Below are 23,542 nucleotides of genomic sequence, written 5' to 3'. Positions count from 1 at the left end.
AGGCAACGCACCCTCCTGGACTGTTGGTCGCAACTGCAGAGGAGGCTATGTATCCCCCTAATTATAGAATCCCCCATGTCTACAACCATTCTATTCTGATCCTCCTCCCCTTGGATTGCCTCATGCTTCATGGTGCCATGGTTAGCATTCTGGGCATCCTCCCTGCAGCTTTTATCCTTATCCTCACGGGTATCAAGTACCTTGTACCTGTTGGACAGAACGAATGTCTGTGGGACCACCTTCTCTACCTCTCTTAGGTTCCCAGTCACACTCTCCCCTTTCTGTACCTGTGCTTTCCTCTGAGGTGTGACTGTACTCTGGAGAAAACTATCTAGATATTCCTCCCCCTCCCTGTCTCTAACTCGCACTCCAGCTCAAAGATTCTGAACCGGAGTGTCTCAAGCCAGAGACATTTACTGTAGATATGGCAATTGTGGACAGTCTCGCTGTCCACAAACACCCACATATTACAGTCCCAACACACAGCTTATACTGCCATTTCAAGTTTTTGTTTATTTATTTATTATCAATAGTTTATTTCTAAGACTAATAGAATCACTTGAGATCTAGATTATGTTCAGTAAATTGGTTTCGCTTGATTTTGAAATAATGAGCAATTGCTTTGTTTTTTTCATTTTATGTATTTTTTAATTTAAGTTTTAAAAGTTGGTTGATTAGTTTATAGTCCCTTGATTTAAATCACTTAGCACCTTCTTCCCCCTCTGCACCTAATTCCCACACTCACCAAATTCCCAGTTGAAAGTCCTCACTCTGCTAGCAATTCACTCCGTTAGAAATTCACTCTCTGTCCTTACCAACCTCTGTACTCAAACTCATACGAGATAAAACGCAGTATAATACTAAAGGAAGCAATTTACAGAAATGCCAAGAAAACTGGTAAACCAGTTCACTGTCGCACCTGTCCGTGGCCGTGGCGCCTCTCATTTACCTTTGGGTTGCTCCTTGGCTGGACCACCAGCTGAAACTGGATGGAGCATGCACGAAGCACCCTCCTCCGAGTTCTGTTCCAAAATGACAACCAGGGTCCTATATATGTCATAGGACCCTGAATTGCATATTAAATGATCAACCACCTGAAACAGGCAGATGGTTTGGCTGCCCATCAGTAGGCCCCTTTGAAATTGGCTCAGTCTTGGGCTGCAACCAACCCCATTTGTTCTGGGTGGCCCAAGTTGAAATTTAACCCCATGTATCACCTCCTTCATTTCTGCAGCCAGCAAATAAGTGGCCAGGTGTTGGGCTGCTATGTTCCTTGCCTACAGACTCATGCCTGCAGATCAGCTTTCATTGCTTGCCTGTCCATTCTTTTTCCTCTCCACCTTCAGCCATAGCCATTGGATGGAGTTGCCTTTTTAAGTCTTTTAATAGCCTGTAAGAATTTTTTACCTACCCCCCCAAATTCTGCCACTTCCCTTTGCATCCCTTTAAATTCACAGTTAGCTTTAAATAATTGTTCAATTTAAATGAACTTCTATATGACTTCCCAGTCCCTAGCAACCCTGGACACCTAACTGAATCAACGTTATTTACTCTGAGAGGTCCTGAGCACACCAAACATTGAAATTGTGTGCAGAAAGTCCTTCTCCACGCTTCAATATTTAAGTGAAGCTCCCATTGGAATTAGGCAGGAGCTGACTGCATCCACCTCCAATCCCCTCAGAGGTGTGCATCTGACATAAAATGAGTGGAGACCCAGTGTTCTGGGACTCTGCCTATTTTCCAGTCCAATGAATTTACATAAAGGACACAAATTGGCTCCAAAGAAAGTGAATTGTTCCATGTTTCCAATCTGTTCAGTTATATAAATAATTCCAAAATAACAGTCTTAGAGCTAGATATTGAGTTATTCTATATTTCTGGTCTGTTGTAGTCAGTTAACAAAGTATTCCATATTCAATCTCTCAATTAGATTATCGTCTTTACAGTCTGCTCAAGTTAGATAAATTATTCAGGGGATGATTCAAATTTAAATGAAATTAGCAGGATTCGGTTCCAGTTTATTTTGTATTTGGACTGTTATAAGTTCATATTTCCCTTCTGATGAAACAAAGTTTTGCCCCGTGACAAATTTATATGTTTAGGCCTCATGTTGCGAGGCTTTGCTTTCCATGCAGAACATTGCAAAACTTGCTTGAGTGGAAAATCAGCCAAAGATGACCACACTCCCACATTTCACCATTAATTTTTTGGTTTTTTTGTAAGTTTTGGAAGCTGCCATGCGGCACAAACCTCATCACAAGAAGAAGAAGAAGTTGTATTTATGTAGCGCCAAACGTCGAAAACGTTCCAAGGCACTTTGCAGAAGCATACTCAGAGATAAATGGATACCTAGTCAAAGGAGATATTAGGAGGGGTGACCAAAAGCTTGGATAATGTGGTGGGGTTTAAAGAAGGTAGGGAGGTAGAGAAGCAAGAGAGTGAGGCCTAGGCGGCTGAAGACACGGTCACCAGTGGAGGGGAAAAGTGAGGGGGAATGCACAAAAGGCCAGAGTTGGAGGAACAGAGAGGTCGGGTTATGTAGGGCTGGAGGAGGTTGCAGAGATTGGAAAGGGTGAGCACCTCTGGAGGAGGCCAAGTAGGATCATCCACTCGACACTTCTGGCTGAAGATGGTTGAGGACTTCAGCCTTGTTATGTTAGTTGCTTAATTATCCACCACCGTTCATGACTGGATGTGGCAGGACTGCAAAACTTTGACCTGATCCATTGGTTGTAGGATCACTTAGCTTTGTCTATAGCATGTTGCTTCCGCTGTTTAGCATGCACAAAGTCCTGTGTTGTAGCTTCATAAGAACATAAGAAATAGGAGCAGGAGTAAGCCATACGGCCCCTTGAGCCTGCTCTGCCATTCAATCAGATCATGGCTGATCTTCAACCTCAACTCCACTTTTCTGCCCGATCCCCATATCCCTTGATTCCCCTAGAGTCCAAAAATCTATCTATCTCAGCCTTGAATATATTCAATGACTCAGCATCCACAGCCCTCTGGGGTAGAGAGGGTAGAGAGGTAAAGCTTCACCAGGTTGGCATCTCATTTTCAGGTATGCCTGTTGCTGCTCCTGGTATGCTCTTCTACACTCCTCATTGAACCGAGGTCGGTCATCTGGTTTGATGGTGATGGAGGAGTGAGGAATATGCATATAGTACACAAAAAAAACAAACACACGCATATACTAATAGTTCTAAGCAGATTCTGAGTTCAGTATCTCAGAAAGGAAGTCACATTTATAAAATTTGCACTAGTTATAACATTTTTCATTATCATTACTTGATGATTTGAGCTGTACCAGAAAGAATCAAGCCAAATGACTTCAGGGAGAATGTAAATCTATGAATTGGGCGCCTTAGCAAATTCTGACTTATCCATGGATAACTCCAAATTTAACCTCTCCACTCACACTGCAGAAATTTAAAAGAGTGTCTTCTTAACCAACTGGAACGGCTAGATGCTTGAATGGTGGTATTTTGTTGGAGCCTGAGAACTGGATATTAGATATTCTTTATGTTCTATGGACATGTGACTCCTGTTAGGGCCTGAAGCATCTCTTTAAATTAATTTTGGAGCTCCATATGGTGCTACTTTAATGGCTATAATTAATGCCCTGATGTGCTATATGCTAGAATGGGGATATAGAGCTGATTATTAAGTTGAATGCTTTAATTAGGATATGTTCCTTACTTCTTGAAACATGCTGGAACATTCCTAATGGCCATTAGTAAATAGGTGATTTCTTTCAAATTTGATCTAAGAACATAGCAATGCCCTGGTCTTTAAAAAAAACATATGGTGCTCTTTCAGACCTTCAAAGCTTGCAAGAATGTGGAACTAAATACTTCCACTCCTTGCCAATCAGATTGATTCTTTTCATTAATTCATATATTATCAAATAATAATGTACAGTCACTTGGATTGGAGAATTGAGGATTAGTAGATCAAACTGCAGGTCAAGTTCTTAATTTCCCAGTACAGTGCATGTGCAGTCCAGCATTCCTGTACTCATTCACAAATTTATTTCATTAGATAAATGTGCAAGATTCTCAGTGTTTTAACATTGGATATGCTGATAGGGTTAGATGAAGTAGGGAGGGAGGAGGCTCTTGTGGAGCATAAAAACCAAACAAGTGTCTGTCTGACAGTCTGTTCATTTGTTTTTTGACACCTTCTGTAAAGAAACTATGGCCCCGATTTTCAAAGGAAATTGCAGGAGCTGCGAAAATCGGGGAAATCCCAAGAGGGTGAGGTAGCCAGCTCCAACCCACTGACTTCCGGGTTCCCCACAGACGTGTCTGTGCGCACGTGCGCCTCATGAATGCGGAAGTCCCACTGGCAATTAAAGCCAGCGGGATGATAGTTAAAGAACCAAATGTACTTCATTGAGGTACTTAGAGTACTTTGGGGATGATTTTAGGAGGAAATTGCGGGTTCGTTGGGAGCGGGAGGGGGCTCCGAAAATCGCGGAAATCCTGTTTGAGTCCGGAAGCCGGCTCCAACCTGATGACTTCATAGTTTCCCAGGGACCCACCTATGTGCGCTCGGGTGACCTGGAAACGGAAGTGATAACAGTTAAAGAGCCAAATGTACCTTATTGAGGTACTGAAGGCACTTTCCTGTGACAGAGTAAGTCACTAGAACGATTTTTAACTTATCTGGACGGCTTTCCCACGGCTTCCGATTCACGCCTAAATGAAATAAAAAAAACCATAGCACAAAGTTTAAAAAACAAAATAAATCTACCTTTCCACCCTGCTCCGATATCCGATGTCTACCTCTCCAATGTCCTCCTTTCCCCCCGATGTCTCCCTCTCCCGATGTCCCTCTCAACCCCTGATGTCTTCCTCTCTGACCTCCCCCCTCCCCCCGACCTCCCCCTTTCCCCCCGACCTCCCCCTTTCCCCCCGACCTCCACATCTCCCCCCAACCTCTCCCTTTCCCCCGACCTCCCCCTCTCCCCCCGATTTCCCCTCTCCCCCCCCCCCGATTTCCCCTCTCCCCCCCCCGATTTCCCCTCTCCACCCCGACCTCCCCCTCTCCCCCGACCCCTGACCTACGACTCTCCCCCCCGACCCCCGACTCTCTCTCCCCGACCTCCGACTCTTCCTCCCCGAACTCCGACTCTTCCCCCCCCCGATCCCGCACTCTCCCCTCCCCGATCTCGCAGTCTCCCCTCCCCGATCTCGCACTCTCCTCCCCGATCTCGCACTCTCCTCCCTGATCTCGCACTCTTCCCTCACCGATCGCACACTCTTCCCCCCCCCGATCTCGCACTCTCCCCCCCCCGATCTCGCACTCCCCCCCCCCCGATCTCGCACTCTCCCTCACCCGATCTCCCACTCACCCCCTCTTCCCTCCCAATTTCCTCCCCCGATCTCCCCCTCCGCCCCCCCGATCTCCCCCTCCGCCCCCCCCGATCTCCCCCTCCTCCCCCTCGATCTTCCGCTGTCCCCCTCGATCTTCCGCTGTCCCCCTCGATCTTCCGCTGCCCCCCCGATCTTCCGCTGTCCCCCCCGAACTTCCGCTGTCCCCCCCGATCTTCCGCTGTCCCCCCCCCCGATCTTCCACTGTCCCCCCTCCCCCCCGATCTCCCACTCTCCCCCTCCCGATCTCCCACTCTCCCCCACCCCCGATCTTCCACTGTCCCCCCCTCCCCCCCCGATCTCCCACTGTCCCCCCCTCCCCCCCCGATCTCCCACTGTCCCCCCTCCCCCCCAATCTCCCACTGTCCCCCCTCCCCCCCGATCTCCCACTGTCCCCCCTCCCCCCCGATCTCCCACTGTCCCCCCCTCCCGATCTCCCACTGTTCCCCCGTCCCGATCTCCCACTCTCCCCCTCCCGATCTCCCACTCTCCCCCTCCCGATCTCCCACTCTCCCCCTCTGCCCCCGATCTTCCACTGCCCCCCCCAATCTTCCACTCATCCCCCTCCCCTCTCGATCTACCACTATCCGCCCTGATCTTCCGCTCTCCCCCACCCCCCGATCTTCAGCGCCCTCCACTCTCTGTTCCAGCGCCAGATGACGTCTCGCTCTCTCGCTTTCTCTCCCCCCATGCCCCCTCCCCCGTCCCTTTGCCAGGTGCGAAACCCGGGAACAACTTTAATCACCGTCAATTATATCGCGATCGTGTCGGAAAAGGTAAGTTTTTTTTATTCGGGTTTGCCACGCGCGCCTTCACCCCCCACTGCCAACCTGCCACCATTTCAATATTGAGCCCTATGTGTCAATTTGAAACTGTAGGCTAAAAAAATCAAAGAAGATGAGATTTAATACATCTGGAATGATACTTCTGGCAGAAACATTTTAAAGTTTTGTCTCAAGGGAATGTAAACAAAATAGTTTTGATTCTTGTTGAATCAACAAGAGGTAGTATGTAGTACATAAGTTAGAGCTGTGATTTTGGTTGGAGGTTTTTTTTGTTGAGTTTTCACATTTTATTATGGCAGGAGCTCACAAAATATTTTTGAACTTATTTATTATATGCAAACAAAACACTGGGGTTCAATTCTAGAGGAATAGAATTGAAAAGCAGGGAAGTTATGTTAAACTTGTATTGAACCTTGGTTAGACCACACTTGGAGTACTGTGTACAGTTTTGGTCTCCATATTACAAAAGGATATAGAGGCACTGGAGAAGGTCCAAAAAAGATTTACAAGGATGACACCAGAACTGAGGGGTTATAACTATTTGGAAAGATTAAACAGGCTGGGGCTTTTTTCTCTAGAAAAGAGAAGGCTGAAGGGTGACCTAATAAAGGTCTTTAAAGTTATGAAGGGGTTTAATAGGATAGATGTAAAGAAGATGTTTCCACCTCCCCTTGACATTCAACAGCATTACCATCGCTGAATCTTCCACCATCAACATCCTGGGGGTCACCATTGACCAGAAACTTAACTGGACCAGCCATATAAATACTGTGGCTGCAAGAGCAGGTCAGAGGCTGGGTATTCTGCGGCGAGTGACTCACCTCCTGACTCCCCAAAGCCTTTCCATCATCTACAAGGCACAAGTCAGGAGTATGATGTAATACTCTCCACTTGCCTGGATGAGTGCGGCTCCAACAACACTCAAGAAGCTCGACACCATTCAGGACAAAGCAGCCTGCTTGATTGGCACCCCATCCACCACCCTAAACATTAACTCCCTTCACCATGGCTGCAGTGTGTACCATCCACAGAATGCACTGCAGCAACTCGCCAAGGCTTCTTCGACAGCACCTCCCAAACCCGCGACCTCTACAACCTAGAAGGACAAGGGCAGCAGGCACATGGGAACAACACCACCTGCTCGTTCCCCTCCAAGTCACACACCATCCTGACTTTGAAATATATCGCCTTTCCTTCATCGTCGCTGGGTCAAAATCCTGGAACTCCCTTCCTAACAGCACTGTGGGAGAACCTTCACCACATGGACTGCAGTGGTTCAAGAAGGCGGCTCACCACCACCTTCTCAAGGGCAATTAGGGATGGGCAATAAATGCCGGCCTTGCCAGTGCCGCCCACATCCCATGAACGAATACAAAAAAAATTGTGGGGGAGTCCAAAAGTATGGGCCGTAAATATAAGATAGTCGCTAATAAATCCAATAAAGAATTCAGGAGCAATATCTTTACCCAGAGAGTGGTTACAATGTGGAACTTACTACCATATGGACTAGTTAAGGTGAATAGCAAAGATGCCTTTAAGGGGAAGCTACATAAATACATGAGGGAGAAAGGAATAGAAGGATATGCAGATAAGGTTAAAAGAAGTAGGATGGGAGGAGACTCAAATCAGTTGGTCCAAATGACCTGTTTCTGTGCTGTAAATTCTATGTAATTCTAAGTATGCTTGCTTTTGATTTTATTAAATTAGCTATTATTTGTCCCACTAAAACTAATGGAAATGTGAAAATTAGCAAATTCTCTGTAGTGTGTTAAATGTGTATGGGCTGAAACTGAGGATGTACATAAACAATTTAGGATTATCTTCTTGAAGAAGAGATCCGAGTAGTATTCCATCCATTACTGGAGGCAATGCAAGTTGGTTCAGCTGCTGAGATCTTCTGCTTTGTTGGACATCCAGTGTGAAGTTGGTGTAGCAGGCTTTATGCCAGCCTGACTTGCTCACATTGACCTTGGAGTGTTTTTGGGGATCAACCTCATTAGCTTGCTTGAAATATTAGCATGTTTCAAGCAAGCTCCTAGCGGGAAACTCGCCTGTGCTGGGGAGTTCACTTAAGGGGTGGCAATATGGCTGCTGCAGGCCATGGACATTTGCAGCAACAGGAACAGGGCTGGCTTTTATTCTTAGAGAAAATAAAATTTATGAGGAATAGAGTGAATTGATTGCTCCATAATCACTCTGGTGCAGGGGAATTAAATCTTAAAAGGTCTTGTGTTGGCCCTTAGTAACACTGGATGCCAGTATCTTGCTAGTGTTACTTGCACCCATCATTGCTAAGGCGGTAATGATGGGAAATGTCATGTGATGTCACTCCATCATTCTGCCTACTTTGAATACAGTGGGCATATTCAACGTCAGTTATCACTTAGGTTAAAAACTCCTGGAAATTATTGACATTTGCGGGGAGCTGGCTTCATGGGGCTCGAATTTAGCAGGCCTGCGGGTTCCCAGCGGGTGGTCCTCCGGGAGCGTGGAAAACGCGGACGGGTAATTGTGTGCGTCCCCCACGCGATCGCGGGATAATTGGACCCATTAAGCCCTGCTTCCGGGTTCTGCGCTCCCCAGCTGCGTGCCGGCCGGCTGCGCATGCGCAGTACCGTCGACGCGATGTAGGAGCTCCAGTTAAAGGGGCAGTCTCCCAAAGCCCCTCCTGCTGCAAGCAAGAGGTCTGGGAGAATGGCTCAACCAAGGGGAAAGGCTGCGCCCCGTTTTTCAGACCTGGCACTGCAGCTGATGCTGGAGGGCGTGAGGAGGAGGAGGGAAACACTCTTCCCTGAGGATGGGCGCAAGTTCCCTGCCGCCGCAACCAGGAAGGCATGGGCAGAGGCGGCGGCGGAGGTGAGCAGCAGGGGCAACACCCCAAGGACTTGGGAGCAGTGCCGCAAGCGCTTCAATGACCTGACTAGGTCTGGCAAGGTGAGTACACCAACGCACCCTCCCACATCCCGTCCCCACCATCACGCCAAGCAGATCACAACCCCATCCTGCACAGCCACCACTGCGCTCCATCAGCAATCCTCACAGCCACTCATTCACCATCCTCGCCGTGCACGCAAGTACCCACCGTCCCTGACCCCACCCGAACACTACCACACACCCCAATCCCCATGCAATGGGATGGGCACGTGGCCCACACTTCCTCCCATCCGTTCCGCGCCACGCTCAACCCAACCACACCGATGCTCGATGCGTCTCGCGATGCAAGACGCACCCACTCACACATCTGTGTCTAGCCTTCACAGGAGAAGAGGAGCAAGAACAACCGCGAAAGGGCACGCACCGGAGGTGGGCCGCCGCAAGTGGTGGAGCTCACCGACGTAGAGGTGGAGGCGCTCGACCTCGCCCGCACGCGACATTGCCTGTCGGTGGCCGATGGCGAGTGTGTCGCTGCCGAAACGGCCGGTAAGGGAAAGCTGACACTCAACACCCATGATCGCGAGTGACCGTATCATCACCTGCCATCAGGCGCACTGTCAAGTTGGTCCACATGCCTCAAAGTGCCCTCTGTTCTCTTGCAGGTCCGTCTTTGGATCAAGCGAGCGTGGAGGGCGATTCCTCAGAGGACATGGCGGTCTCTGAGGGTGCATCGTCACATCAGAGCCAACCATCCACCAGCGCAGAGACACGCACCTCGGTGGGTCCCCCTCGCCAACTAGTTGGGGTCGCACTTGGTGAGTCACTGCGCACGAGTGAGCATGAGCAGACCCTGGTGGCAGGGGCAGCCGCGGAGGGTCCGCGACGGAGGGAGCACTCATCTCCAGGCTCTGCTCAGCCGGACCCAGATGCTGAACCCAGGGGGCCACCAGAGAAAAGGAGAGTCGTCGAGGGCCACCAGCTAATTGCTGAGGTGCTGGCAGAGGTGCCGCGCGCATTGTCCACAATAGCGCAGGCGATGGAGGAGTCCACCTCCTGCATGTGGGCATTGGTGGCGCAGGCACAGGAGGGTACCGGCGACACAGTGTCGCGGGTAGGTGCGGGACTGTCTGCGGTGGAGGACAGGCTGGCCTCCCTCGAGCGTCACGCACAGCTCCACTTCGAGTCCTTGCAGGCCCTGACAACGTCTGTACGGATTCAGGGTGAGCAACATTCCGACGCCACCAACAGGCTGAGGGATACACTAGGGGTGGCCTTGCAAGGCCTCACACATGCCATCCAAACTGCCGTCCAGCAGGGTGGAAGGGGTGATGTGGGCCGAGGCCAAGAGAGGGATGATGGTGACCGGGGACATGGAAGCGGGGACGCCTCTCAAGGCGTCCCCACGTCCCACCCGTCGCCCACCTCTCAACCAGCACCCGCAATGGTGCCTCCTCTCCAGGTGGCCGAGTCTGCCCCTGCCCCGGTGCAGGAGGAGCAGTCTGTGGAGGTGCCCTCACGGGCACCGAAACCCAGGGGCCGTCCGCCAAAAGCATCTACCCGGTCAAGGCAAGAAGACGAGCAACCTGCCACTACCTCTGCTGGAGCCACAGGGGTAGCACCACGTAGGGGTTCCCGGAGAAGAATTGCAAAGGCCTTATAATCACAAAGGGAATACACCAGGGTGTTTATTATTTTGTACTTTGTTTCTTAAATGATGTCACATTCCAGATATTAAATAGTCTATTCTCACCACTCCTGCCACCTCTCGTCCATTCTTCCGCGGCTTGTGCAATAGTTGCGTTCCGTGGAGGCCATCATGACGGCGAACACCTGCTGCCACCCATTGGGCACACTGCTGTGGGTGCAGGATTACTGGCAGCACTCTTCAGTGGAGGGGGCTGGTATGGCCGCTCGCATGTGCAGGTGAGGAGATGCGAGCGCCTCGCAGTGTCTGACTCTAGGAGAACCGTTGACGTATGAGTGCGTCCCTGGCCCGGCGACCATCCCGGTGAGTCGCGGCTCGGCGCATGGGTCGTCCAACATCCTCGGGCGCGTCCTCCTCCTCCGCCTCCGCCTCCTCCTCCTCCTCCTCCTCCTCGCCCTCGCCTTCCTCAATGTGGGTGGCGGGTGTGGATGGGGCCTCCTCCAGCGGCACCCCTCTCTGTTGGGCCATGTTGTGCAGGGCACAGCAGACAACTATGATTCGTCCCACTCTGAATGGTGTGTATTGGAGCGCTCCCCCAGAACGATCAAGGCACCTGAAGCGCATCTTGAGAAGCCCTATGGTCTGCTCAATTGTAGACCTGGTAGCAGTGTGGCTGTCATTGTACCGACGCTCCGGCTCGGTGATGGGGTTCCTCAGAGGTGTCATGAGCCACGTGTGTCGGGGATACCCCTTGTCGCCGAGGAGCCAGCTGTTGCCGGCGTTGGGTGCCTGCAGGATGGGCGGGACGGCGGACTCCCTGAGGACGAAGGCATCGTGGCAGCTGCCGGGGTATCTGGCGCACACGTGTAGGAATCTCTGGCGGTGGTCACAGATGAGCTGGGCGTTCATGGAGTGATACCCCTTCCTGTTGATGAACAGCCCTGGCTCATGCGGAGGTGCCCGTATTGCGATGTGGGTGCAGTCGATTACACCCTGCACCCGTGGGAAGCCGGCCATGGCATTGAATCCAACCGCCCTCTCCATCTGGCTGCGCTCGTCCATGGCGAAGTTGATGTAGTGGGAGGCCCTGCGGAACAACCCATCGGTGACCTGCCTTATGCACTTGTGTGCAGAGGACTGACAGACCCCGGTGATGTCCCCGGTGGCACCCTGGAAGGAACCGGATGCGAAGAAGTTGAGGGCAGTGGTGACTTTGACGGCGACAGGTAAGAAGATGCTGCTTGGTCCATCAGGGAGCAGCTCGTCGTTAAGGAGGCTGCAGATGTCGGCGACTACCTGGCGATTGACTCTGAGCCTCCGTATGCACTGCTCCTCGGAGAGGTCCATGAAGCTGAGCCTCGCTCTGTACACCCTGTGCGGAGGGTAGTGCCTCCTGCGACGCATCTCTCTCTGCGGTTGCCCTCCCTCCTGCTGTGCAGGTGGGTGTGCCGCAGCACCGTGTTGGGGGGCCCCACCTCTCCGAGGCGGACGGCGTGGACTGCGAGGCTGCTGGGGCTGGTCATCCTGTTCGTCCTCCGACGATGTCAACGCACCACCCATCTGGCAGGTGTTGGTGTGAGGGGTTGTGCAGGGTAGGTGGGTGGGTCCTCGGACTGGGGCTGCGGTTTCGTGTCGGTCTGTCCTCTGGCTTGGCGGGGGTTGGTGGAGGGCAGGGGTTGCCCTATGTGACGCGGTGGCCTCCTGCGTGGGTGAGGGCGCTCCCCCGTGGAGCGCACCTTGGCACCTGCCACAGGCTGCTGGCTGCAACACGCCTGGTTTGAAGGGTCCTGTTTCCCCCAGTGTGGGAAACTGACTGCTTTGAACGTAAAATCCCACACTTCCTCTTTTGACAGCTGCTTCAGCTCATTAACTGACCACAACGAGCAAGTTAAGTACTCTCAAGTGGAACCCCGCTGGCTTTAATTGCCTGCGGGATTCCCACCAGCGGGGCTTGCGCGCGCAGCCCCGCACGTCAGCGCGGTACCCGGAAGTGGCCGGGATTTCGTCCGAATCCGGTCACGTGATCGGAGATCGGGATTTTCGGGGCCCCCCCGCTGGAAATCCGCAGGTAACCCGACCCTAAAATCGAGCCCATGGCTTCACACCAAAATCAAAATTCTTGTCCTTGTTGACAAATCCCTCTTGAGCCAAAAGTAGCATTAGTGGTTATAAAATTTATAAAAGTTGCACTTATTTTAACAAGTAATTACATTTTCGATAATCAATGTGACCAAATTAAAATATCTGCTTAATTGGTGGTGTTATGTTCAGGGGTATTTTCATTTAGAACCATATAAGTTTACAATACAGAAGGAGCCATTTGGCCCAATGTGCCTGTGCCAGCTCTTTGCTAGAGCAGTCCCAACCTTATTCCCACATTCTCTTCATAGCCCTATATCTTTGTCTTCAAATTTGTTCGGGGTGGGGGGTGGAATTTCTGCAGGGTTCTCTCAATATCCACCGTAATTTCTGCAGAACCCCCGGAGGAATGACATAAATAACTGTTTTCAACTTTTTACTGTGGAAGATCAGGAGAACCTCTCTCCGCCCCCCCCCCCCCCCACAATGAGGAAATTCCAGGTGATCTTCTATTGTATTCTGTGATGCTTAATTGCAAATTGCATGAAGAACACTTTTGAAATAATTATTCCATAATTAGATTATTGTTTACATCAAATAAATGCAAAAGTAACTTGCCTGCAATTTCCGCAGGAGTTCTCCAATGGGAGATCAGTGGAATCCCTGAAGAAATGGTGTAACAGCTCAAAACAGTGGTTTACACCATTTCTCCAAGGGTTCTAACAATCTCTCACTGAAGTTACAGCAGGCGATTGGGAAAACCCTTTGGAAATTTAGGGTCACTGTGTGAAACATAGAGGTACCAAATTTTAATCCCTCCCACACAGTCTTTATCACAACGAATCAGGGATTATTTATAACTTCCTATTTTACTACCTCAAGAAATGAAATCATTTATTATAACCACCCTAGTCAGTAGATGTCTCAATTTGTGCAACATTGACAAAGAAGTTACATCTCTGGATATGATTAATATGATCCAGTTACTGTGGGATCAATGTTAAATCTGAGATAATGATAAAACTGCTTTACAAAGGTAAATTTTTGTCGCCACAATGAGAGAAAACCAAAGTTAAAATAGTATATATGTCAGCATGAATAATTCTGCTGATGTGAATGAGATCAGGGTTTAGCAGGCTCATCTTTCGAGTAGTTCAACAACTCTATTGACACTGAAGCTGTGTAGAAATGTTTTGGTGAAGACACAAACTGAGAGTTTGTTTCAAACATTCATCCACTGTAACACTTGAGACAACATTCAGTGCAGCTTCAGCGGTAGAGGATGACCAAAATGTAGAACTTTAGGCATTGACTTCCAAAATAGAGACAGTAAAGGCACTGTACACACTAGAAAGACATCTGGATGTTTGTGGAGAAATGGAATCCAGTACATGGAAGGATCTCTGCCATCTGGAAAATGATGACTAATTTTTCATGCACTATTAAACAGGCAAAGATAACTGATTTTATAAACAGTACACTGCTGTGCATTGCAAACAACTGCTGTACTGTATGATATGATCATTCATTTTGTCACAGATGCTCAGTGTATTGGCACCACACTATTTTTTGTATACAGGGATATATGTCCTGAGAATGCAGGTTGGTTTACAGTAGTACTGCAGCAAAGAGTTCTTTATAATATAATGTATTGACTGCTGAATTAGTTTTACTACTGTATTTCATTGAAATAGATAAAATGCATTTTGTATTTAAATAATTTCATTAAATCAGTCATTTTAAACCTCCTAGGGTCAATTTTTCTGGCCCCCCCAACAGCACCCACAGACAAAGTGCAATCAATTGACAAATTTACCTTCAGGATCGAATTTTCAACAGCAAAATGTATTGCGGAGACTTTTCAGAAGCTTATACCTTGTGTATGATATAATTATAACCTCTTTCTGTATTGTTTTCTCAAAAATATTAGAAAATAGAACTGTGTTGGCGTAGAATTATCAAAATCACAGCACAGAAGGAACCCATTACAGAGAAACATAGAAAATAGGAGCAGGTGTAGGCCATTCAGCCCTTCAAGCCTGCTCCGCCATTCAATATGATCACGGCTGATCCTCTATCTCAATACCATATTCCCGCTCTCTCCCCATACCCCTTGATGCCTTTTGTGTCTAGAAATCTATCTAGCTGCTTCTTAAATATATTCAGTGACTTGGCCTCCACATCCTTCTGTGGTAGAGAATTCCACAGGTTCATCACCCTCTGAGTGAAGAAATTTCTCCTCATCTCAGTCCTAAATGTCCTACCCCGTATCCTGAGACTGTGACCCCTCGCTCTGGACACCCCCAAGCCAGGGGAAACATCCTCCCTGCATCCAGTCTATCTAGCCCTGTCAAAATTTTAAAATCCAAGTAAACCACATCCACTGATTCTCCCTTATCTATTCTACCAGTTACATCCTCCGAAAACTCCAGTAGGTTTGTCAAACATGATTTCCCTTTCATAAATCCATGTTGACTTTGTCTAATCCCGCTGATATTTTCTAAGTGTCCTGTTATCACATCTTTTATGATAGACTCTAGCATTTTCCCTACTACTGATGTTAGGCTAACCGGTCTGTAGTTCACTGTTTTCTCTCTCCCTCCTTTTTTTAAATAGTGGGGTTACATTTGCCACCCTCCGATCTGCAGGAACTGTTCTATAATCTATAGAATTTTGGAAGATGACAACTAATGCATCTACTATTTCCAAGGCTACCTCTTTTAGTACTCTGGGATGCAGATTATCAGGCCCTGGGGATTTATCGACTTTCAGTCCCATTAATTTCTTCAGCACTATTTTTTTACTAATACTAATTTCCTTTAATTCCTCCTTCTCACTAGTCCCTTGGTTTCCTAGCATTTCTGGGAAATTATTTGCGTCATCTTCCGTGAAGACAGAACCAAAGTATTTGTTTAATTTCTCTGCCATTTGCTTGTTCCCCATTATAAATTCTCCCGTTTCTGACTGTAAGGGACCTACATTTGTCTTTACTAATCTTTTTCTTTTTACATACTTGTAGAAGTTTTTACAGTCCACGTTTATGTTCCTTGCCAGTTTACTCTCATACTCTCTTTTTCCCCTCTTAATCAATCTCTTGGTCCTTTTTTGCTGAATTCTAAACTGCTCCCAATCCTCAGGCTTGCTACTTTTTCTGGCAACTTTATATGACTCCACATTCAGCCTATTACATCTCTGCTGGTCCTAGGTCTTCAGCTAGAGCCATCTACTCTAATCATATGTTCCTGTCCTTCCCCCATATCCTTTTATATTCTTTCTTTTCAAATACTTATCCTATTACTTTTTAAATCATGTTATAGTCGCTGCCTCAATAGGACTTATGATGAAGCATTCCATGTTCTAGTAACTCTGTGTTTAAAAAAAAATCTTTGAACTTCACCCTTCATTTTCTATTGATAATCCTTAGATTAAGCTCCCTTGTTACCAATCTGCCATCCTGTAAAAATAACCTTTCACTATTTACCCTCTCAAAACCTTTAGTAATTTTGAAAATTTCTCTTAAATTCCCTCTTACCTTTCTTTGGTCCATTGAAAAGCATCAATTTTCATACCTATTTTCGGTGCCCTATTTAATCCTGAGCTGAACTTCCGACCCCATATCCTTTCCATCACCAAGACCGCCTACTTCCATCTCCATAATATTGCTCATCTCCCCCACTGCCTCACCCATCTGCTGCTGAAACCCTCATCCATGCTGCTGTTATCTCCAGACTCGACTAGTCCAATGCTCTGCTGACCGGCCTCTCACCTTCCACCCTCCATAAACTTAGGCTCATCCAAAATTCTACTGCCTGTGTCCTAACACACTAAGTCTTGATCATCCAACACCCCTGTGTTCACTGACTTACATTGGCTTCTAGTTCGGCAATGCATCGAATTTAAAATTCTCATCCTAGAGTTCAAATCCCTCCATGGCCTCTTCGCTCGCTAGCTCTGTATCCTCCTCCAGCCCTGTCATCCTTCGAGATCCCTGCGTTCCTCCAATTCTGGCCTCTTGTGCATCCCCGATTTTCATCGCCCCACCATTAGTGACTGTGCCTTCAGCTGCCCCAAGCTCTGCAATTCCCTCCTAAACGGCTCTGCCTCGCTACCTCTCTCTCCTCCTTTAAAACCTACCTCTGTGACCAATCACCTGTCCTAATATCTCTTTAGTATACTGCATTCGCTGTTCATGATGCGGTCTCCACTACATTAGAGAGATCAAACGCAGACTGGGTGATCGCTTTGCTGAACACCTTCGTTCAGTCCACAAGCACGAGCCTGAGCTTCCAGTCGCCTGCCATTTAATTCTCCATCTCACTCCTACCCTGACCTCTCTATCCTCGGCCTCTGACACTATTCTAATGAAGCTCAACAGAAGCTCGAGGAACAGCACCTCATCTTTCGAATTGGCACTTTACAACCTTGCGGACTCAACATTGATTTCAATAACTTCAGATCATAACCACTGCTCCCAATTTTTCAGACAGCAAGTGCTGGTAATGGTTCTGCTGTTGCCATTTACAGCTCCTCTAGACCCATCTTTTGTTTCTTTACTTGTCCCATTACCACCCCCTTTGCCTTGCATCATCATCCCTTTTGTCATTTAATCACTCTTGCGCTCCACCCTATCATGGAACTTCCCCTTTGTTCTTTTCTCCCCTCCCCTTTCCCTGGCTCTGTACTTGCTTAATTCCTTACTTTTCCAGTTCTGACAAAAGGTCATCGACTTGAAATGTTAACTCTGTTTCTCTTTCCACAAATGCCTGATCTGCTGAGTATTTCCAGCATTTTCTGTTTTTATTTCTAATATCTCTTTGTGACTTGGTGTCATATTTTGTCTGCTAATGCTCCTGTGAGGCACCTTGAGATGTTTTACTATGTTAAAGGCACTATATAAATGCAAGTTGTTTGTTGTATAACTGAAGCATCTCTTTCCTGGTAACATTCTAGTTACCTCCTTGTTTTTATATTCAATATCCTTTTTATAAAATCCAGAATCCCATTTGCTTTTTTTTGGCTGTTTCTACCTATAAAGATCGAAAGGGCTGAGTCCCTAATCTTGGGAAAATGTGGTCAGAAACTCGACATGTGTTTTACTGTGCTGACAGAGTGGACTGCAGACCTCACTGGATTTGGCAAAGTCATTTAATTTAAATAATTTAAATATGTTCTCCATGCATTTTCCTTAAGAGCAGGGAATGCTGTGGCAGCACATGAATGGGGAACGAGGAGTGCACCAGCCTTAAATGGCTGCCAGTAAAGGGCTGCTGTTTAATTTTCATTGAGCCAGAACAGTATGTTCTGGCACACTGTTGTGAAGATGATGTCTGGAGCAAATGATAGAACTGCCCTCTTCAATAAAGTCAGTCTGGATGTATTGTTGGAGGAGGTGCAGCAGGTCTTCTCAGACATGGCCAAGTAGATATGCTTGGGTCAGAAAATATAGCTCCTGGGCCAATTTCAAGTGAGTACCACACGCCTGAGGTGCAAGTGCACTTTTTTCCCACTGCATGAACCCCTTTTCTTCCTCCAAATCCATAACAGCCATTGGCAGGCCCAATGGATTATGGTTGGAGTGGAAATTGGCAGCTGGTGACAGCAACAGTGCTGTGACTAGTGGTCCATACAACACAAGTCCTCTATTGCAAAATTTTAGTAGCAAACAACAGAAAGAAATATTGCAGAAGCAATAAAGTGGTGTGATAAATCAAAAAAAAGCAGCAAAAAACAATTTTCCAGCTGGTGCACAGCAGGAAGATGCCAATGAGGCATATATATCTCATTGCTGAATCTGGGCTACATTTTGTCAGTTTCCAGTAGATAGCATAGCTCTGTCATATAGGGGATTGTCTTTTGTGCACTGCTGCAAGTCAGTTCTAAATGGTTAAGTACTGGTGCAAATCTGCCTGAATGGCAAAGTGCAAATAGCTCCCGAGTCTTCAGAACAAACTTGTTTACAAAATTACTCATACATCAGTGACAGACTTGGGTAGGTGCAAGGCGCATACTAGTGCTGGAAGTGTATAATTGTATCTAAGTGAAATTTAAAGGATGGGCATAAATAAAAAAGGTATCAGAATAGGATGATAAAAATTTTGAGTTCTTTTGGAAAAGTTCAAATGGCATCTCAACTCATTAGCATACATTGCCAAGGCTGAAAGGACAGGGGACTAAGAACTGGCAGGCAAAAATGAAGAGAAAGGAAACTCAAGGTGCAGCATGAGTCTGCAGGCTAGTGCAGTACTTGGCCCAGGAGCTGCGCAAGATGGTTGTGAGAACGATGGTCTACTATGCCACTTCACGGCACCATTCCCAGAGGTTACGATTAGACCATGCACACAATGAAATGGAGCTAAGTTTCATGCTGCTGAAGACAACTATTATCACTGGATGTGATAGTCCTACACTTACAAAGGAACAGGAGTAGGCCATTTAGCTTCTCAAGTCTGTTCCGCCATTCAATGAGATCATGGCTGATCTGTGACCTAACTCCCCCTTAGCCCATATCACTTAATACCTTTGGTTAACAAAAATCTATCGATCTCAGATTTAAAATTAACAATTGAGCTAGCACCAACTGCCGTTTGAGGAAGAGAGTTCCAAACTTCTACCACCTTTTGCGTGTATAAGTGTTTCTTAACTTCACTTCTGAAGTACTAAGCTGCATGGTAGGTGTAGGTGTCCTGGTAATATTATACAGAATTACATAGAATGTACAGGACAGAAACAGGCCATTTGACCCAACAGGTCCATGCCGGTGTTTATGCTCCACATGAGCCTCCTTCCTCTCTACTTCATCTAACCCTATCAGCATAGTAGGTGAGGTAATGACAGCGAAATGGCGGAAATATTAAATAATTACTTTGCCTCAGTATTTACCAGGGAGACATGGTGGACAAGACATATGATGAAGAGATCAAAAAAGATAAAAAATCCGTTTAAGATAGAAAGGGGGGAGATAATTGATAAACTAATCAAACTTAGAGAGGATAAAACCCCATGTCCAGATGGATTGCATCCGCACATATTAAAAAAAGTTAGGGAAAGCTCGAAAAATTCATTAGAAAAGAGAATAGTGCCAGAGGACTGGCGGACAGTTAATGTGATTGCTATATTTAAAAAGGGAGATGGAACAAGTCCAGGGAACTATCGACCAATTAGCTTAACGTCGGTGGTAGGAAAGATAATGGAATCTTTACTCAAAGCTGTAATAGAAAAACATCTAGAAACCAAAAATATAATAAATAGTCAGCACAGATTTCTAGAAACATCAAGAAACCGAAAATATAATAAATAGTCAGCTCAGATTTCAAAAGGGAAGGTCATGCTTAACCAACCTTATTGAATTTTTTGAAGAAGTAACAGAAAGGGTAGTCAAGGGTACTGCAGTAGATGTGAAATTTCAAAAGGCCTTCGATAAGGTGCCGCATAATAGGCTCATGACTAAGGTCAGAACATGTGGAGTCAGAGGACAAGTAGCAGAATGGCTACAAAACAAGAAACAGAGAGTAGGGGTTAAAGGTAATTACTCAGACTGGCAAAAGGTTGGAAGTGGTGTTCCACAGGGATTGGTGCTGGGACCACTGTTGTTTACCATTTACATAAATGGTTTGGATTCAGGAATCGGAAGTACAATTTCAAAATTTGCGGATGATACCAAATTAGGGGGTATAGTTAATACTGAGGAGGACTGCGACAAAATACAAGAAGATATTAATAAACTTACAGAATGGACGTTTAGTTGGCTGGCAAAAGAATTTCAATTTAGATAAGTGTGAGGTGGCACATTTTGGTAAAGAGACCACATACTCCTTGGAAAACAAGAGTCTAAAAGGGTGGAGGAGCAGAGGGATTGGGGGTTACAGATACTCAAATCACTAAAAAGTAGCGACGCAGGTTAATAAAGCCATTAAAAAAAAGCAAACCAAGCACTGGGTTCATTTTTAGAGGGATAGAATTGAAAAGCAGAGAGGTTATGTTAAACTTGTATAGAACCTTGGTTAGACCACACTTGGAGTACTGTGCACAGTTCTGGTCTCCATATTATAAAAAGGGCATAGAGGCACTGGAGAAGGTGCAAAAAAGATTTACTAGTATGATACCAGAACTGAAAGGTTGTACCTATCAGGAAAGTTTGAGCAGTCTGGGGTTCTTTTCTCTAGATTATGAAGGAGTTTGATAGGGTAGACGTAGAGAAGATGTTTCCACTTGTGAGGGAGATCAGAACCAGGGGCCTTAAATATAAGATAGTCACTAATAAATCCAATTGGGAATCCAAGAGAAACTTCTTTACCCAGAGGGTGGTTAAAATGTGGAACTCACTACCACAAGGAGTAGCTGAGGCGACCAGTATAAACGCATTTAAAGGGAAGCTAGATAAACACATGAGGGAGGAAGGAATAGAAGGATATGCTGATAGGGTTAGCTGAAGTAGGTAGGGAGGAGGCTCTTGTGGAGCATAAACACTGGCATGGAACTGTTAGGCCGAATGGCGTGTTTCTGTGCTGTACATTCTATGTAATTCTATGTAATGACAGTCTATGTGAAGACAGGTCAGTCTGCATGAGAGGTGCTCACAGTTATTGCTAAGTAGGTGTGCCAGAACCTGCTGGCATATTTGGTGGTTTCTTAGCAGATGTAGTAGCAATATTAGGCTATATTTGCTGTTGATCACCTGGCAAGACCTCTCTCATGCAGTGCCACTGAAAACATGACATATTGTGTTTGGATAATCTCTGAGAAAACACCCAACATTATGATTAGTTAAACATTGGCATGTGTTAGTGGTGCAATCAAGTCTTGTGTCGCAGCTTCTCTCAAGAATAGGAGACTTTGCATCCACTAATCATTTACTAAAGTTCACCTCTGCAGATGCAGGTCTCTGGGTATGGGTGGGTGGACAGAGCACCAGATTGACCAACTTGGCATCCCTTCATTGGTCTTCCTCTTCTTCCCAAAACCTCAGATGGGGTATTCCCATTTTGAAATTAAAATGGTCCGGGGCCCAAAAGAAAACTTAAGAGTTATTGTCACAAACGTTAATGGGAACATAAATGCCAGGAGGAAAAAGAAACAAAGAAAAAGATCAAGAACAGTACAGAATTGGCCTAAAAACTCTTGCCTTTGCATAACTGTGCCCGTTAAATTAACTGGCACCTAACTTCTCAGTCTCTAGCAACAATGGATGCCTAGGGATAAATTTTCACCTTCATTACATGGCAGAGCGGATCGTCCACCCGTTATAGAACCTGCCTGATTGTCATTCCGTTTGGAATGGAAATTCAATGGGTTCTATTATGGTTGGGTCATCTGCTCTGCCAGATTACCACCCGTACATGACTAAAATTATTTTAAAAATTTATGTTAAAGAACATCCTTATTTTCCCCAACAGGATAATTGAATCTCTAGATGGAGTTCGGTTGCTATGGTCTTTACTCAAAAAGCCTAATCCAGATATTCAAGCAAGTGCAGCTTGGGCGCTCTGTCCTTGTATTGAAAATGCCAAGGTGAGTTTATCACTGGTCTTAAATTCTTTAGTGGCAGAATATTGTCCAAAAATAGTCTACTTGTATTACTGAGAGTTAATATCACTATACAACAAAAATAGCTTGGTAGAGGAAAATGCATTAAGATTTCTTTTTGGACTAATGGGCGGAACGTTCATCTTCAGCCAGGGCATAAAATTAGTGGTAGCGAATTGGGCACCTGTTATACACCTAGCCTGCCAAAGTTGAAAGTTCCACCTCAGGTGTTGTAAATCCAAGTTTTATTGGACAGTGCACATTAATATGCATTATTTCCTCTTCTTTTAAGATTAAAGACTCTTTCATGGGCCTTACCTGCAGTAACATTCTGTTAGTAATTTTTTTCGGATGAATAAACATGCTTAAACGTATACATTGCTGAATAAATGGTAAGGGAGGAAACCACTTATTGTCAAAGACACAGCAGATACGTTAAATTATCACAATGATAAGTTTTAGCAATGGAAGCCTTCAATTTGAATTAAACTATAGCTATAGTAATTAGAATTTAATTGTGCTTTGTTATCATATGGCATAACTTTTGTTTTGTATTTGGCTAATGGCTTACTGTGGCTGACTCAAAGTGAATGTGTGGGAGAGCAGTTGCTGTAACTAGTATAAATCTATAGCCTGCCAATGGTTCTGTTCATTTGTCCATTTACTAATTAGTAAATCTGTTTTGCTGTTTATAGCTTAAGCCACGGTCTAGTAACCTATTTATTCTAAAGCCTTCCAAAGTCAAGGAAGATCATGTGATGGCTAAAATAAAGTAACACAAATTTTCTCTTCAATACCTGGGCTAGATATTGGGTAGTCAAAGGCACACTTCATGTTATAGGAAGTGAAGACTTGCCTTCTGGAATGCTGTACCCAAGAAGTACATCAGACTAAAGCCCCAAAACATAACAGTGACCACTTAACTTTAGGTGGCCAAATCCATTTAAATTTCTCCAGCAGCACTTAAAGTATTCTAATAATTTAAATGATCTGACCTTCAGGTAAGGTTGGATTAATGTAAGCTGGTGGCATAAGAAGCAATGGTCCAGTCACTGCGACCGCACCACAGAATTGTCTCATCTATTTCCGCCATAAAATTGCTGACGTATCCAGAAGTTTATGTTAATTCCATGACCTTTGTACTTATGTAGGCTGATAATTAGGTACCTGTATAATTCTGAATAAGTACAACATGAACTTGTTTGAATTCAACCTTTCAAAACACACAAAAGTTTCTATTACATTACTTTTAGTTTGCTTTA

General features: G+C 46.1%; 1 protein-coding gene across 3 annotated transcripts in view; it reads left to right on the top strand.

The window, feature by feature from the left end:
- The window catches only part of odad2 (outer dynein arm docking complex subunit 2), a 347,977-nt gene that overhangs the window by 224,222 nt on the left and 100,213 nt on the right, over window positions 1–23,542 (top strand). For all 3 annotated transcript variants that reach the window (XM_068007170.1, XM_068007171.1, XM_068007169.1), the window contains exon 17: window positions 22,151–22,265. In XM_068007170.1, coding sequence (XP_067863271.1) covers window positions 22,151–22,265 — 115 coding nt within the window. The remainder of the gene's footprint in view (window positions 1–22,150; window positions 22,266–23,542) is intronic.

Source organism: Heptranchias perlo, chromosome 2 (genome assembly GCF_035084215.1).
Source record: "Heptranchias perlo isolate sHepPer1 chromosome 2, sHepPer1.hap1, whole genome shotgun sequence".
Lineage (NCBI taxonomy): Eukaryota > Metazoa > Chordata > Chondrichthyes > Hexanchiformes > Hexanchidae > Heptranchias > Heptranchias perlo.
Note: the sequence above shows the minus strand (reverse complement) of the source record. Positions and strands in the feature narration are given on the sequence as shown.